Source organism: Pan troglodytes, chromosome 3, assembly GCF_028858775.2.
Source record: "Pan troglodytes isolate AG18354 chromosome 3, NHGRI_mPanTro3-v2.0_pri, whole genome shotgun sequence".
In the NCBI taxonomy this organism is placed as follows: domain Eukaryota; kingdom Metazoa; phylum Chordata; class Mammalia; order Primates; family Hominidae; genus Pan; species Pan troglodytes.
Window position 1 is genome coordinate 75,109,209 of NC_072401.2, and position 17,491 is coordinate 75,126,699.

The 17,491-nt window shown below is 40.2% G+C and overlaps 1 protein-coding gene across 8 annotated transcripts in view; it reads right to left on the reverse strand.

Moving 5' to 3' along the window:
* Window positions 1-7,834: 7,834 nt before the first annotated feature.
* KIT (KIT proto-oncogene, receptor tyrosine kinase) overlaps window positions 7,835-17,491 on the reverse strand; it is an 82,791-nt gene continuing 73,134 nt past the window's right edge. For 4 of the 8 annotated variants that reach the window (XM_517285.8, XM_009447883.4, XM_009447885.4 and 1 more), the window contains exons 15-21: window positions 17,107-17,198; window positions 16,529-16,656; window positions 15,343-15,465; window positions 11,931-12,042; window positions 11,720-11,819; window positions 11,260-11,365; window positions 7,835-10,112 (exon numbers count right to left, since the gene is read on the reverse strand). In XM_517285.8, coding sequence (XP_517285.3) covers window positions 9,984-10,112; window positions 11,260-11,365; window positions 11,720-11,819; window positions 11,931-12,042; window positions 15,343-15,465; window positions 16,529-16,656; window positions 17,107-17,198 — 790 coding nt within the window. In that variant the 3' untranslated portion in view covers window positions 7,835-9,983. The remainder of the gene's footprint in view (window positions 10,113-11,259; window positions 11,366-11,719; window positions 11,820-11,930; window positions 12,043-15,342; window positions 15,466-16,528; window positions 16,657-17,106; window positions 17,199-17,491) is intronic. The other 4 variants (XM_016951725.3, XM_054683131.1, XM_054683133.1 and 1 more) reach the window with 1 other exon arrangement.

Genomic DNA, 17,491 nt, shown 5'->3' on the forward strand with positions numbered 1-17,491 from the left:
ATTGATTACCTCAAGGAAAATAAGAGCTGAGCAGATCTTTTGAAAATAATAGTATATTACATAAAAATTAAAAAGAAATTTAAAAACAAGAGCCTTAGTGCTGGAGAAATCTCAGAAACTTGTAGACAGGGAAGGTGTGCTTCCTTCCATATCTTCCTGTTTGAGTCAATAGAAGAGTCTGCATTTAAGAGACTGGGGAATGCCCCCAAGGTGCCCCAGGGACTGGAAGTCTTTCAGGAAGAGGAGACCTAAGCCACAGTCAACCACATCACGACAAGGTGGGATTTTAAGCTGCTGAACTGCAGGGAACTTTCAGTGATTTCCCAAATGTGGTCTGTGAAGGACTAGAGAGTCTGAGGGGTAGCTGTGGAGGAAGAGCTGGGCAGGCAAGTGGACTTCAGGGACCCCTGTCGCTATTGTCTATTTTGCTTATTGGGACTTTTAACTTAATTTGGAGTTCAGCAGCAACAACAGTGGAAATTTTCTGTGGAATCCATTGAGAAGGAATTTGGAGTTAAACAAAATTTACTTAAACTCCTTGAGTCTTAGTTTCCTCATCTTTGCAATACAGATAACTCCCTATCTCCTAGGGCTGTTGTGAGGATAGGATGAAATAATGCAAGTTAAGTGTTTAAGGCTTAATAAATGGTTGCTTAAGAAAGGAGGTAAGGTAAGTGGTAAATAGTAGCACAACTAAGGCAACAGGATGGGCTTGGGACTCCTTACAACCTGGGTCCTCAACAGGGACCGGTACTGGTCCATGGCCTGTTAGAAACTAGGCTGCATTGCAAGGGCAAGGGAGCATTACTGCCTGAGCTCAGCTTCCTGTCAGATCAGAGGCGGCTTTAGATTCTCATAGGAGCATGAACCCTATTGTTAACCAGTACATGTGAGGGATCTACGTTGCCCACTTCTTATGAGAATCTAATGCCTGATGATCTGAGGTGGAACAGTTTCATCCCAAAACCATTCTCCCCACCCCTGTCCATGAAAATAGTGTCTTCCACAAAATTGGTCCCTGGTGCTAAAATGGTTGGGGACTGCTGCCTTACACTGTACCATTGTCTTCAACTTTCCCTGTCATCCTTAGATATCATGCATGTCAAAGACAGTTCAATTGTCACTAACATGTGCTCTGGGTGCCTGTTTATCCTTGGGGCTTCATCACTGTCTTCCTGAAAAAGCCGTCTCATTTTGCAAGGTCAGGAATCTAAATCCTTGTCAGCCTAGGAGAAAAGAAGGACATTCAAGTCCCATGAAACTCATGTGTAGGAGGCATCCATGTGGAGAAGATCCCCTCTTGCATCCTAGGCCAGGGAAAAATATGAGGCCTGTATGGAACCTGGCTGACCTAGGTAGTCTGTCTTGATTAGAACAGGAAAATAAGTACATAGAGAGGCAGTTTGGCATAGTGGTTCAGAACCCAAACTCTGACCCAGGCTCCTTGGATTCCAGTCCTGCCTTGGCCACTCACTAGCTTTGTAACATTGGGCAGGCTGTTTGACCTCTCTGTGCCTTATTTTCCTCATCTGTAAAATAATAACTATTACGTATGGTTTTTGAGAGGATTAGACTAATGAATGTAAGTAAAGCACTGAGAACATACGAGCTATATATTGGTGCTATGTAAGAGTTAGCACACAAAATACAATTCCTCATGCCTATGTCCAAGCAGACAGAACTTAACCACAGCATACTTTCTCACTGAACCTATTGGAAACCTCTGTATCCTTCTCAAAAAAGTCACTTCATGTCTTTGCTAATGAACCAGATCACTCAATAAAACCTATTGTCACATCATGCTATCGTGTCAACTGGAGTATCTGAATGTAGCAGTAGAGAAATTCAGTTCACACATACCCGCTTTCTGTACCAAACACTCCATAGGAGTAAAATGCACCCTGATTAGAAGCAAATTATGCCATATAAGAGGGTTTGGCACTCAGGCCACCCAAGTGGCCTGTTGTGTGGACACAAGTGTTTTCAGTTTCCCTAGGATGCCTGTGCATATCCTGAGACAAGCAGCCATGAAGAAAGTCCTTTTGCCTGTCCTCATTCTTCATTTGCTATAGAACGAGAGTGGCTGCTAAGCCACAGACCACAAAGAAAAAGGTCAGCCTCATAAAATACACCACAGCCCTGCTGATGTGCTCAAAGAGGCACGCACACTTCAAAGTCAGCCATGGATGGAGACACACAGCTGAGCCACTCGAGAACTTTTATTTCAACTAGGAGCGTTTACCCTGAGGACTTAGCCCTTGTGAAGTTAAATCCTTCATAGAAGAACCCACATCATAGAAGCTGCATTCAACCAATGAACATGGAATCAACAGTGGAGGAGACATATGGGTAACAGCTTGTTAATTTATAACCAACAATAACAACTGTTGGATCAAGAGAAAGGCAGTATTTTCACCCACACTCTCATTTATCTGAAATTCCTGATTGGCTCTATCTAATGCTCCTCTCCACACTTCAGACCCCACACCCCTCTGTAAATCCAGCATTTTGTTTTTCTCACTAGGCTCAAATGAACCAGATTATTCTTTGAAACAGAGGGGGATAAATGTCCCTGAAGGACATGGGGAAGTTCTCATGGCACACCAGGAAGTGGGCAGATCACAAACCTGTGACATCAACAGATAATTCTGGAGCCTATATTAGCTCCATTAGCATTTACTTCAACCACATTCTCACCAACATTTTAGAGGAATTAGTAATAAGTAGCAAAGTGGCTGATTTGATTTCCTTACCTTCTTGTATTTTTATTTATCTTATTTTATTTTTTATAGAGATGGGGTCTCACTGTGTCACCCAGGCTCATCTCAAACTCCTGGGCTGAAGCAATCCTCCCCCTTGGCCTCCCAAAGTGTTGGGATTATAGGCATGAACCACCATGCTCAGCCTTCTCTTGTATTTTTAAAAGTGAAATGAAATGGCTCAAAGATCATCCAACACTGAGAAACAGACAAGAAAGGACTTGCTCATCTTGTTGAAGTTGCTGCTTAAAATCCTATGATTCAAGGGTCAAACTAGAGCTTACCTCTCAATTCCATTGCCCATAGCCATGAAGTTTAGGGCAAGATAGCAAGCCTCTCAGAGGCCAAGTTTTCTCACCTTTAAATGGAGACAAATAATACCTACCTTCCAGGATTGTTGTGAAGCTTAAATAAGGTAATACGTATAACACACCCAATAAAGATCCAGGGACATAATAGGCATTACATAAATGGTAGCTCTCATTATCATCAGTATTATCACCACTGATAATTCTCCAACCAAGGCAACCTGTTGATTATTACTGTTATTTATGTGACCAAAACATCTGGAAAGAACCCAGAGACTCAATGAGTGAGTAATCTAAGAGAAAGTGAAATATGTGGTATTATCTCACAGGGCAAAAATAACTGAAAATTAATCCATTAAAATTATTTGAATACCTTTTAACTGCAAACAGGCATAAGGGAAATTTTGCGGATAACAGCAATGTTCTAAAGCTGAATTGTGGGAATAGTTGCACAATTCTGTAATTTAATAAAATCATTGAATTATATACTTACAATGGCCAGTGGGGTCTATGGTATGTTAATTATGCCTCAGTAAAGGTACTAAAATGGTTCTCCATGGACAGGAGCTGAAGGGGGATTCAGTTAACAGGAATAACAGACATTACCTTGCATGTAGCATAGAAAGACAAAAAGAAGGAAAATATGAAAGCCAGATTAAGAGACATGAAGGATACAGTGAGACTTTAAGATGCATTGAATTGGAGTCCCAGAAGGAGAAGAGAAATAAGATGGAGAAGAAAGATTTTTAAAAGACTGAACAATTTTAAAAGGACTGAGATTTTTCCAGTATTGATGAAAGACACCAATCTATAGATTCAAGAAGTCCAAAGAATTTCAAATAAGATAAGTAAGGAGAAATTCAATCTTAGGCATATCATAGTGAAACTGTAAAGACCAAAGACAAAGAGAAAATGTTAGAGGCAATAATGAAAACAAAAAAATAATATCTTCAGGAGAATGACAACCTGAAAAGACTTCTCAATAGCAAAAAATGGAAACTCGAAGAGGGTGGAAATGAATGTGCTAAAAAATATAACTGCCAGCCTTGAGTTCTATATCTAGTGCAAATATATTTTTAAGAATGAAGGTGAAATGACAATTTAGACATCAAAAAGTAAAGGGTTTGCCACCTGCAGACCTTCAATAAAATAAAGTTCCTCTTCTATATTTTAGTATCTTTGAAACTGCATTTCTTTCATGTGCTGGACCTAGAATATCCAATAATTAATTAAGTGTCATCCTTAACTTCAAGAGTCTCACAATCTAGACAAGGGTTACCAGATTTAGTAAACAAAATACTGGTCATCAAGTTGACTTTGAACTTCAAGTGCACAATAATTTTTTAGGATCCATATGTTCTAAATACTTAAGGGTACATACTTACATTAAATGTTGAAATTCAAATTTAACTGGATGTCCTCTATTTTATCTGACAATTCTAGCCTATACAAAGGGAGAGATGTCAGAGTTGGAAATTGTAGGTTGGTAGATGACAGCCACATCTCAGGGATTAGATGAGATTGACCAGAGATTGGAGAACATATCAGCTGAAATAAGACAAGAAAGGACCAAACGCTGGAACTCCCACTTTTAAAGGGGTGCTGGAGGAAGACAAAGAGGAGGACCGGCGAATGCAGGCAAGAAGGCAAGTTTCAAGGAGGAGTCCTTCAATGCATAAAGCTTCATTTATTTGACAATTGAGTGGTTGCTACTGACCAGGCTCTGTTCTAAACACTGCTCTAGGCAATGGAATGATTGAACAGAGTGCTCTGAAACTGGAACTTTGGAGATCACTCAAGAGTTTTTAGAGAGCCCATTTAGTACTCTAGGGAGAACCAGGTCACCTGCAATCAAGAGGGTTTTGAGATTTTTCTGTTCTGGGTTGAATTGTGTCTCTCCCAAATTCCTATGTTGAAGTCATATCCATAACTCCCAGTTCTTGAGAATATGGCCTTACTGGAAATAAGGTCTTGGGAGATGTAATTAGTTAAGATGAAGTTGTACTGGAGTAGGTTGAACCCCGAATCTGTCTTCATCAAAAGGGGGAACTTGGACACAGACACACACACAGGGAGAGCACCATGTGAAGTTGAAGACAGAGATGTACAAAGAATGCCAAAGACTGCCAGCAAACCACCAGAAGCTGGGAGAGGCATGGGACAGATTCTCACAGTGCTCCGAAAGAACCGACCCTGCCGACATCCTGATCTCAGACTTCTAGCCTGCAGGACTGTGAGACAATCAATTTCCATATGGAAGCCAGCCAGTTTCAAGTGCTTTGTTATGGCAGCCCTAGCAAACCAATACACTTTTCTTCATAAAGGTTCACTCAAAGGCTGCCCAGGTGGTGCTTCCTGAAGCCTTGCTCATCCCGAGACCTCTCCCATGGGGCATTTTCTCATGCAGACGCTGATGCTGCTGACCTTCTCCAAGACCAAGTGTGGGGTGGTGCGGTCTTCCTGTCTTCAGCTTCTGCGCCTTAAGCCCTGAAACTGCTTGTCAGCTGCAGCTCCTCTCCCTACTTCTGAATAAGGAAGAGCACTCCTGCCACTTTCCCTTCCTCTCCACCCTTCCCCAACTACCAACGCCCTCCTTTTCTTCTCTTCTCCTTGTTCCCACAAAGCCTCTGTAGAGGCCTCAGTAAGGCTGTCCGAAGGAATGTTTCTAGTTCCCCTTTCTCTTCTCCCCAAAGGGCCACCCCCTCATGTGAAATTAAGCTAACTTCACTAGCTTCTGTCTTCTTCTATTTCCTCTCTTTCTTGGGCCCATTTCCTCCCTAATGGCTCTCTCTCACTCCAAACACTGATGGGATGTTTAATTATTTGTTCAAAAAGAACCACTCTTGAAGTACTCTGCTAGCAGCTTTGGGGTGTCTGAGATGAAGAACATCTGTCCCTCAGGAAGATGGAAACTTGGTCATCATTTAAGGGGGACAGGTAAGTCTCTCTGCAGGCTAACACCAGTTGACTCCTATCAGCTTGTTGGAAAAGACTGTGACTTCTAAGGCACCTGGGCTCAGTTGGAGGGTGTGGTGGCAGATGAGTGATGTCTGCATGGCCAGGGTGGTGGGAGACACCAGCATGGGAAGACCAGGTGTTTGCCATCACTGAGGTACAGATCTGGATTCCAAGTCTGGCTTCATGTACTGCTCCATGAACTTGGGCAAAATGTAACTCTTGCAACCTCTTGGGCAATTTAACCCCTGAGCGTCCGGACAATTCAATATTTAACAAGTAAATGATACCACTGACACCAGTAACCCCTGGCACATATGGGAATTTTATGTTAACCGATTTTAAGTCTGGATATAGTATGGGTGGGGACAAGACGAGCCAAAATAATAAAAAAATCAATTGTAAGAGCCATAAAAAGTAAAGAGTGTTGTGGGAGTTCAGCGACAGCTTCCCATTGAGATGATTTTGCTGGTCTTGAAAGATGGGGTCTTGCTGGAGAGAAGAGACAGTATGCAGTCTGAGAATGGAAGCAGAGAAGAGCATGGGGCATACTCATGGGCCTTCGATAATAGGAGAGAAGTAGGAAGGAAGGCTGGAGCAAGAATAGAGAGCTTTGAATTCCTGGTCAAACACTGGGATTAAAAAAGAAAAAAAACCACCACCACCACCCAGAAATCTTTATAGCAATGTCAAGTTGTACAACACACTTGTACAATACTGTTTGCACCTAAGAGAAAGAAAATTAGAATCAAGCTTTTGACTGTATAATTCTACATGGGTTATGTCAGTACAGGAACACCGCCCTCCCTGCTTAATAAGGTGAATTGGCCGTGGCAAAACTTATTAGGCATATGAACGAGCTGGTCTTGACAGCCTCACATTAATACATCAAGGTAGACACTACTCCCATGAGCTGAGATTTCAAGAGCTAATCTGCCTAATGTCACACAGTGGTTAAGTGGTAGACACAGGGGTGGCACTGAGATTCGAACCAAGTTTGAGCCTGGGCACCAAGACCTGGTATTCCTTTCCAATGAAAAGCTAGGCTGGTGAGGAAAATTAGCTAGACTCTTAACACAGGAGACTGTCAACTGCTTCTAACGCAAATTTCTCACACATGACAAAGGCTAAATGACAGTGAAAACATTTGGAAAGAAAAGACTTCTTTGTTTTGTGGTCAATTAGCATTCATTCCTGTCTGCAATAAAATAATGGGAATTGCCTGACTGAAATGTGGGTCTGTTTTTCACTGATTATTGACGCATTCCTTGCCACACAATTCCCTCTTGATTTTAAAAGGATTCCTTTTCATTACAGGTCACTTTTCACCCCTTCCCTTTCCTTTCAGGAGACATTTCTGCAGGTGTAGATGTCATGTCAATAAAGACAGTCATGACTGAGGGTGTGTGGGTGCCTCATTCTTAATAGGATTATGTGATTCAGGGTGCTTCCTTTTGTTTCAAGCTGAAGAACTCTCAGCCTCTGTTTGGGTTCCAGTGGTCTGGACGGTACCAATTGGGCATGCATAATGTTTCACCCACATGACAGCACCCAGCTCATACATACTAAGCACCTTCTCTGTATCTATTTTTCAATTTAAATAGAGACCTCAGGTTGTAAGACTAAAATGAGAAAATATCACATGTATGAAAATTCTTAATATCTGTTGCATCTTGAAGCATGTAAATCCTAGTGTGATCTGATAGCCCTGCACATATTTTATGAAAACTGCGTACAAAACTTTGTCAGGATGATTGCACTTTAATGCTTTAAAGTTTAATCTCACGAATCTCAACAATCAAATGACTCCACTTGATTTATATATGTACATTTTATTAGAATTCTTCAGAACTGTCAACAATTGGACAACATACAGGAATAAAACACGTGGAACACCAACATCCTTTAAACTTACGCCGCTTATGTATTTACACATAAAGTTACTGTATATATAAAAAATATTTTCAAGGACTCGTGGGCTTGGGAATATTCAAAAGACATTATTGCTACATTTCAATATTTACAAAAAAAGCCACAAAATAATTTCAAACATTAAGCCACTGCAAAGAAACATCTGATGTAAGAAAAAATTATAAAAATATAAACTTTCAAGAATATCCAAGACAAAACTCTCAATGAAGTGCCCCTGAAGTACCTAGACATCTATAACTAACAACCACTTTTCTTACTATCATTGAAGTCAATAGAAACACAAAGGAATTTTTCAGACAAAGTATGGCAAACAACAATCTCTTGGGTGACAACACAACCCCAAAATCTGTTAACTTTGGAAAGGTGTGAGAGCATAGAACTCCAGTGCAAATGGTTACTTCCAGATAACGGCCACAGTTCTCTAAATGTAGTCTAAGAAATGTAGAAGGGGGAAACCATAAAGGCAACATACCTGAATCTTTCAAGACAACACACAAACTCTGCCATGTACACATTTGCCTTTTATATTGGGCAGTGAGGAAGGGGAGTTTTTTGTTTTGTTTTGTTTTTAAAGAGGTAAACTACAAGAATATCCAGGCTACAGTCTAAAGGGTAAAATTTAAATGTTTCAGTGAGACAGTAGCATTATGGAAGGTCTAAGGAACAGGTACAGTAAGATGAGTCTAAATAACAGAATGCCTTAAGTGCAGGTGAACTGCAAATACATAGGGACTGATGCCTTCCACTTCCTCTGCACCACTATGGAAGCTTCTGGTAAGCTACTCTAGACAGCTATGTGAAAAGAAACAAAAACAGTACTAATAATGAAAGCCAAGTTACTTTTCAGGTACTAAAGGACCCTCTTGGACTCAGGGCAAAAATACCCCTCCAAATACTTGTCTACACACATACAAACGTACATACACATATAGATACTGGCCCGGTGTCCAGGACATGCCTGCGAAGGAGGCTAAACCTATACTTTATTTCCTGCTACGTAAGAATCCAAACTAAGATAGCAGTGTTTTCCCACTCCTGTGGGAGCCATGCAGTGAATCAGTAACTTTGTCAAACAGCATCAAATCCATTGAGTACAATGCCATTCTGAAGCTGATAGGCTTGTTCCACAGAATCTACAGAATAAGTTCATCAGCTAAAAGAGGAGATTTTGTTCAAACTGTGCTTTGTGGTTATATTGTTTCCTTAAAAAATGGTATTAACTGTTTCCTTCAAACTTATATGGCTCTTAATCTACTTCTATACACAGTGGACATAATGCCAGGGTTGTATACAGAAACGAAACCTTATGGTGTTTTCCCCTCAAATGTATGAACACGGACAATTTATAGATGCGTATATACAAGTGCTGGCTAGGGAGGCCTTCTCTCCAATTCAATGCTCTAATAGCAAACTCTATTTAAAAACCAGGTCGGTAGTATAAAAGCTCATGCAGTGGTCCACAGAAGAGCATCTTTTGTTCACACTTGGGGATCACTTTTTTCATGGCCTATGTCTCATTCCCAGCATGAAATACTAGATTTCTTAAGCCCAGGTGTTCATACTCTGTCCTTTGTTCTAATGATGTTCTGTTTTCCACATAAAGGACTTAGGTTTTCAGCTTCTAATCTTGTATCATCATACTACTATGGATGGTTCTGAAGGCCAACTGTGATTACTACCATTTATTCAGGTAAACTATCAACCATATTTTTGGGCAGAATTGGAGAAGCCTTGGAAAGGACTCTGGCCCCCAGTGCCATACCTCCCTCTCTTTTTCCAAATCAGAATGTTTTCTGTTCATGGTAGAAGCTACGTTGCTATAGGGAATATATACAGTTGGAACCTTTGCAATAGGATGGTGGCTGATGACAAAAATCATCGGCCACTGAAGTGTGCTCAGAAAGACAGGATTGCAGTGGGGTGCCCACTATCCTGGAGTTGGATGCAAGTTGAAAGAAAAGAAAATAACCATCATGGAAGCCAAAAGAAGAGATCATTCCTGGAGGGGTGACCCAAACACTGATTCTGCTCAGACATCGTCGTGCACAAGCAGAGGCTGGGAGGAGGAAGCGGTGCTGCCGACAGAATTGATCCGCACAGAATGGTCCACCACGGGCTTCTGTCGGTTGGGGCTGCAGTTTGCTAAGTTGGAGTAAATCTGGAGAAAACAAGCCCATAGTCAATACAGTAGTCCCTACAACGAACATAGCAACAAAAGGCATACTTACAGTGTCAAGATCACAACTAACTGATGGAAACTCTTAAGAGAGAAGTGGTTTACAAGAACTTTGTGGCCAAAACCCAAGTCATACTGACAAAACAAATATAAGCTTTGTTTTCCCCTTCATTTTTCCAAGGAAATAACTTTATACAAGAAGTGGGGACAAAACATGCACAAGCTTCGCTCTTCTAAAAGGGCACACCAGGCACCAAGCACTATCTTACCTATTTAAAAGGCTTGTAAATCTCTACAGCAACTACAACCCAATAACCAATGTAATTTGCTGGGAAACCCACGGCCCTTCCAGGGGTCTCTTGTCAAGAATCAAAGCAACTAGGTGGAAAATGCTGTTCAATTTGAAACATGCTTTGACACCCAGAAGAACAAGCTTTAACCCAAAAATTATCAGTGGTGTGCTATTAGGAAAGAAAAGATAGCTCCAAGCACACAGCCCAGGAAAGAAAGCAGCTTAAAAAAATCTGAGTCAAAGTATCACTAATTCTTGCTTTAAAAGAGAGGAAATAATGGATTTGAGTTTTCATTCCCCCACACTTCCCAAATCACTGGGAGGGATCTCCCAACTTCAAACAGCTCTTCATTCTATATGGCTTGTGGGCATGACAGCTATCTGCCATTTTCTGGCTATGCTTGTTTGATCAGAAGGCTTATTTCACTGCAGTAACAAGCTGTCTTTTCTATGCTTTTATTCTAGTTCACATCACCCCAACCCTCCAAAGGATGCATGGCCCTGACATGTGAGAGGGAGAAAATACTGACCCCATGACCAGCATTTGAGATGAGGGAGGAAACATGGCAAATCCTTATGGAAACTTCTACTTCCAGTGAGTACAAAACTCTCCACCCTTCCCCCTCAATCTCACATCCTTCTTTGGCTCAGAACAGGAGGGCTGGGCAGAAAGAACTAGTTTCCATTGCTTTACTTCCCCTACCTGAAGCCCAATTTGCAATCTAAGATGAGGAGAGAAGGGGTTGGGAGGTTAGTCCTCACCCTGAAAGCCTGAGGAGGAGGACACACCTGGAACTGGGAGAAGGGGGATTCTATGCCTGGCCAGGGTATACTCACATGATTGGTGCTCTCTGAAATCTGCTTCTCAATTAGCTGAACAATTTGCTTGAATGTTGGTCTTTTTAGGGGATCTGCATCCCAGCAAGTCTTCATTATGTCATACCTGCAAGACAAGGGCCATTTACTATCCCTCCTCAATGCCCTCAGCTTGTTTTCAAATGTATGGGCATCCAGCAACTTCAGTAATAATTCCAGGGCTATGCAACTGGACATATGGACTGACATATAGATAACATAAAACACTGCATGTATGAAATATTGCTGAAACTTTCTGTATTTTTGGTGACAAGAGATTATGAAAATAAACTACAGAAATGACATTTGACCAGTGTGTCATAAAGAATCCAAGTGACATTTCAAACTGTGTTATGAAAACCCTCAACATCTGGGTTTCTGTCTTTAAAAAGAAAAATAAAAGGGAAAACGTGACCTAAAGGAAAAATTTTTTGGCTCTTACATTTCAGCAGGTGCGTGTTCAGGGCTGAGCATCCGGAAGCCTTCCTTGATCATCTTGTAGAACTTAGAATCGACCGGCATTCCAGGATAGGGGCTGCTTCCTGAGACACAGTTTGCAAAGCAGTGTTAATCACAAGGAAGCAGGACACCAATGAAACTTCAAGAAGATGCTCTGAGTCTAATGAAGTTGTCTTTGGCAAGGATCATTTTACCTAAAGAGAACAGCTCCCAAAGAAAAATCCCATAGGACCAGACGTCGCTTTCAAACGTGTATACACAGTTGAAAATGCTTTCAGGTGCCATCCACTTCACAGGTAGTCGAGCCTGTAATAGAAGCACAACAGAGTCAATAATGTTAATTCAGAAGCTCAACAAAATTGAACACAAGATATTCTTATAGACGCTGCTGTTGCTGAAATGTGGAGTGATAACTTGAGTACCATCTCACAAAAACCTTTTACCTATATGAACTCAGATGATCCCAATCACCTCTGAAATACATGGCTCACAAGTGCATTATCCCCATTTTAAGATGTGAGCACTATGTCAGTACGGCATGGAGATTAAGAGCACAAACGTCAGAGACAGCCAGACATTTTAGCCCTGGCTCCACCATGGGCCTTAGGTAATGCAGAGATTTGTTAGTTTCCACTGAATATGTCCCTCTCCTTCCTTAAAAACAGAAACACGGCCTCTCACAATTAGGACTACATTTCCCAGCCTCCTTTGCAGCTAGCTAGCTGTAGTTAGGTGACTCGGTTTTGGCCACTAAGTTGTAAGTGCTGTATAGCAGCTTCAGGAAAACCTCCTTACAATATAGCTGGCACGTGCCCTCTGCCCTCTCTTCTCTAGTGCAAGGGCCCCCTGCCTTCTGGATATGATGGCTGGCTATCCACCTGGTGGTCATCTTGGACCATGGACATGGGGGTTACACTCAGGAATGGCTAAGCATGGAAAGGAAAGACTTGCCCGGGTACTCCATGGAACCTTTATACCAATCCTGGCCTGCTACTCCTAGACTTCTTTTATTTTGGGTTTTCTGTCAAAACCCAAAACTTTCTCTAATACACTGGGAAAGTCACTAAAATATTTGTAATTAAGCCTCAGTATCTTCTTCTGTAAAACAAAATGAATACTTTTAATTTTATGAATTGTCTTGTGGGTTAAATAAGATAATGTGGGTGAAAATGCTTAGCACCGCCTGACTCAGTGCTATCTGAAAAATTGCCTAGAAGAAAGGCAAGTACTTGATAAACAGTAGTGGCTTGTGATCATGACTCTTTGGAGAACTCTCTCCATTAAAGTTGAGCTAAACTTTCTGTAACTAGTCCTTTTAGATGCATTCTGGATTCCCAATCTTAATCTGCCATAAAAAGCTAAATCAATCCTTCTCTTAATCCATTTAGGATTGAAAACTGGGAAAGCTTTTTTTTTTTTTTTTTTTTTTTTGGTGTTAAAGTTATTTTAGTCAGCTTACAAAAACAAAACAAAAAACTTCCAATATCCCTTCCCTTCCTAGATGTTGTGCTAAAGTTCCTATAAGGGCTCCTAACCTGAGATCTATGGGTGTCAACAAATTCAGGGGCCTGTGAACTTGGAAAGGAAAAATGACATCTTTATTTTCGCTAATTTCTAGATGAAATTTAGCATTTCTTTAAATTACTAACAAAGGTGATAAAACACAGTAGTATCAGCTGTACCTGTGACTTTGTCATGAACAGTAATCATAAATATCTTCATATCCTATTAAGTCTTTACAGGTATCTCAAAATCATATTTACATTAATCACCACTCTAAAATTACAGTGGTTTTTAGAAAAAATAGCAAAACCCAATTACTTTTACACCAACCTAACAGAGCCTGTTACTCTCTATAGTAAACACATGTACTGACATATCACAAATTTACTTAGTGTCTTCATAGCTATTTCGATTTAACTCTTTTCCTTGGTATTCCTATGTATTTCATCATAGGCGTTGAAAACAGTGTTCTGATAAGGGTCCCATAGGCTTTACCAGGCTCTAAAAGTGGCCATGACATGAAAAACAATGAAGAACTCATGTGAAAGGAAAGAACTTCAGAGAACCTGACACAACAAGGAGATCTCAAATGATGATGACAAAAATGTGGGGCGGTAACATATGTGAGTTTCCTTCTTCTTATCTTGTTCCAGAAATTCTCCCTACCCACTAGCTTGGTGAAAGCGAGATCTGTGATTGGTTAGTTCAACTGACTTGAACTGGAGTCTACAATCTGGAAGCCTGATAGAGCCAACCCCTCTTTGTCAATTCAAACTAAGGTCACTAACCAATAACAAGACAGTATGTAACCACCGTCACGATTATTTAGATCGTAAATAAGACATCTGTAAAGAATAGTAACAATATGTCTGGCACTGTCATAAGCACTTTACATATATTAACTCATAACTTTCTGAGTCAGGAATCACTATTATTCCCAAGGGGAGAAAAACAAAGATTCAGAGGTATTGGACAACTCTTGACAAAATGACACAGGCATGAAATAATGGAGACAGATTGCAGAATTCATCAAGACTGGGCCTGGAGGCTGCCACCTTCTTCCTCCTCCCTTTGGTCAATATTCAGAGGACTGGATAATTAACGACTTATCATTCTTCCTTCCAAAATTGCACCAGGATGAAGAGAAGTTGTTTTTATTATCACTCCTGATGATAATATCTAGCTTCAGGGCAGCCTTTTCAGAAATTCATGCTTTGGCCAGGAGATAAACACAGAAACACTCTTACAAAACCAAATCAAGTACAGGCTACCAATAGAGACGCCACGGTGATGGGGGGAAAACATTACATTATCATAAGGGGCACAAAAATCCACCTCCAGGAATAAATCTGGACTGCAGAAATGGGCCCAGGAAGACAGGCAGAGAATATTATAAAGGGCAATATGGTTTTCCATGGCGATGGGATGCCACTCTGGAAATCACAGGCTCTAGTTTCAGCCTCTATTGTCCTGTGTCACCTCAGATAAAAAGCACTAAAATATGCCATGCCTTAGTTTCTCCAACTTTTAAAATAGGAAGGTGCTGCAATTATAGGACAAGGGTTTGTTCTGAGGATTCAATAAAAATTGACAAGGAAATACAGCACTTTGAAAAACATTTGCTATGTTCTACAAACCCATTATTACTTATGAACCTATTTAATAGCTCTCCGTGTATTCTAGGATCCAACATTCTATATGGCTAACTCTGAATATGATCTTAGATTTTAATATTTTTCACACGGCCATGTCAATCCCCCCAAAATTTCTCCTGCTGTGACCTTCAATGACCTACATTTGTTACACTTGAGCAAAATCAAGTTCATTGCTATTCTCAGGCTATAATGAAAATTAAGGCTATTTCTGTTTCCTTCACATGCCCCATAATTACACAATTAGAATTAGGACTTCTATTATTGAATGTTAGTTGTAGTAATGTTCAGCATACCATGCAAATTTTGCCGAAGTACACTTAATTTGACTGCTAAAATGTGTGATATCCCTAGACAGGATTTACATTATGAAAATCACAGGAAACAATTTTTATCGAAAGTTGAAACTAAAAATCTTTGCAGGACTGTCAAGCAGAGAATGGGTACTCACGTTTCCTTTAACCACATAATTAGAATCATTCTTGATGTCTCTGGCTAGACCAAAATCACAAATCTTTGTGATCCGACCATGAGTAAGGAGGATATTTCTGGCTGCCAAGTCTCTGTGAATACACTATTAGGTTGGGGGAGAAAAGAAAACCATTTAAATTCATTTTAACTTGTAAAGAGTGAAAACTAACTTTTTAATATTATAGTGTTGCTTATATTATAAAAAATCCAATACTTTTGTTTTAAAGTATTCAGTACACCAAAAATAAAAATCAAAAGTACGCCTTGAATGATGTTCACATAATCAAGAGTCTAATTATTATAATCTCTTTTAAAAGCAATTCTAATAAATGCTGTTTTCTTCTCAGGACTGCTTTCATTCATAGGGAAATACATAAGAAATAGTCATATCATATTGTTTAAACTGAAAATTCATTTTGCACGCATCTCTTTGAATGTCCTTTCACAGAGTTCCTAATGTGCCTTTGCAACTTCAATCTGACATCTCCCAAGGACACACGGAAGAAGGTCTTTATTTCAGCCATCTTATATCCTTTCTTAGTTTGGTAATTGTTGGGAAATGTCACCCATGACATTTAAGGGTAGGACTGGTAACTCATTCTGTTCGGTTAATCTTACTTCCTAAGGAACTCCTTTCACCCTTCCACAGACCATGCTCCTTGTTTTGGTTCCATCATTCTTTCCATTCCTATCCTTCTCCCAAGTGTTTATTACTCTCTCTGACCCCTTATTTCCTGACACTTCATAAGCCACACATATAATATTTGGATCTAACTTCAATAAAACTCAAGTCTATGCTTCACCCCAAGCCTTGTAACTATGAGGTGCCCTCTGCTTTTACTGATAAAATGATTCTGTTCTCTAGGAACATATCCTATATCCTAAAAGCCAAAAGTTTTAAAAGAATTTCACTGCATATAAAAGAATATTCATAGAAAAACTCATTTAGACAGGCTTGTACTTTACAGCTTATAAATTAGAACAGGAATTCCAAAGAGACAGCAGTTGGAACATGAAGAAACTAAATTTCCTCTGCTTTTGGTTACCACACTTCAAAATGACATTCTGCATTTTAACTATGGCTCTAAAATGCTCTGTTCTCAAAAAAAAAAAAAAAAATCAAAAAAACAAAACACAAAACTCTTTTGAGAATCACTCCCACTTACATTCTTGGAGGCGAGGAAAGCCATGCCCTTTGCCACCTGGTAAGAAAAGCTCAGCAAGTCTTCTAAGTCTAGGGCCAACTCGTCATCCTCCATGATGGCGGGAGTCACATCTCTTTCTATGTATGAGCCTGTGAGGAAGAGAGGATTTTTCTTAGCAATTAAAACCATAAAGGTCAGGAAAGGAAAAGACAGTGGCAATGACATACCAAAGGCTGGTAATGAATGAACTAATGTGAACTTGCAGGCAGATCACTTCCCTGGTGTCCAGGAAAGGTAGATGCTGAATCACAAAGTTAATATTTAACAATCCTAGGCTGGGTTACAAAATCCATAGAGGAGAGGGATGGCGAATTAAAGCAAAGATCCCATATCTATAGAAAGATACTCAGGCACAAAAACATATGCTCTGACCCCAAACACCCACTTGCAACCCTAACTGCCATTGACCATTGGCACTGCTACCATAAAGCAGAACTGGTCTGCATCACTGCTACTGGGAATGATGTTATATTCCACATTAGCATGATATACATACTCTCTGTAAAGTTACTCTTGTTGCTTGATAGGTAGGTACTCACCTATTCTCGCAGATCTCCTTTTGTCGGCCTTGGTTGGGACAACATAAGAAACTCCAGGTTTCATGTCCATGTACTCATTAGTACTATCGCTGCTGGGAGAGATGAAACAAGTCATGACTGAATCAAGTGGGACGTGTAGAAGGGCACTCATGGGTCAGGCTCTACCTCCTCATCCCCTTTGCTACATAATAGACTGGACCAATTTGAGGAAAGTCATGTAAAGTTTGAATAAAGAGTTTGAAAATCCTGTTCTGTAAGAAATGAGTTTTTAATAATCGATATTGAGGTCCATGCCCAGAAACTAGGTGTCCTTTTTGTGTATAATCATATAGAGGACTCAGGTTAGAAATTTCCCATCTCTTGACACAACGAATTTAATGGGAGA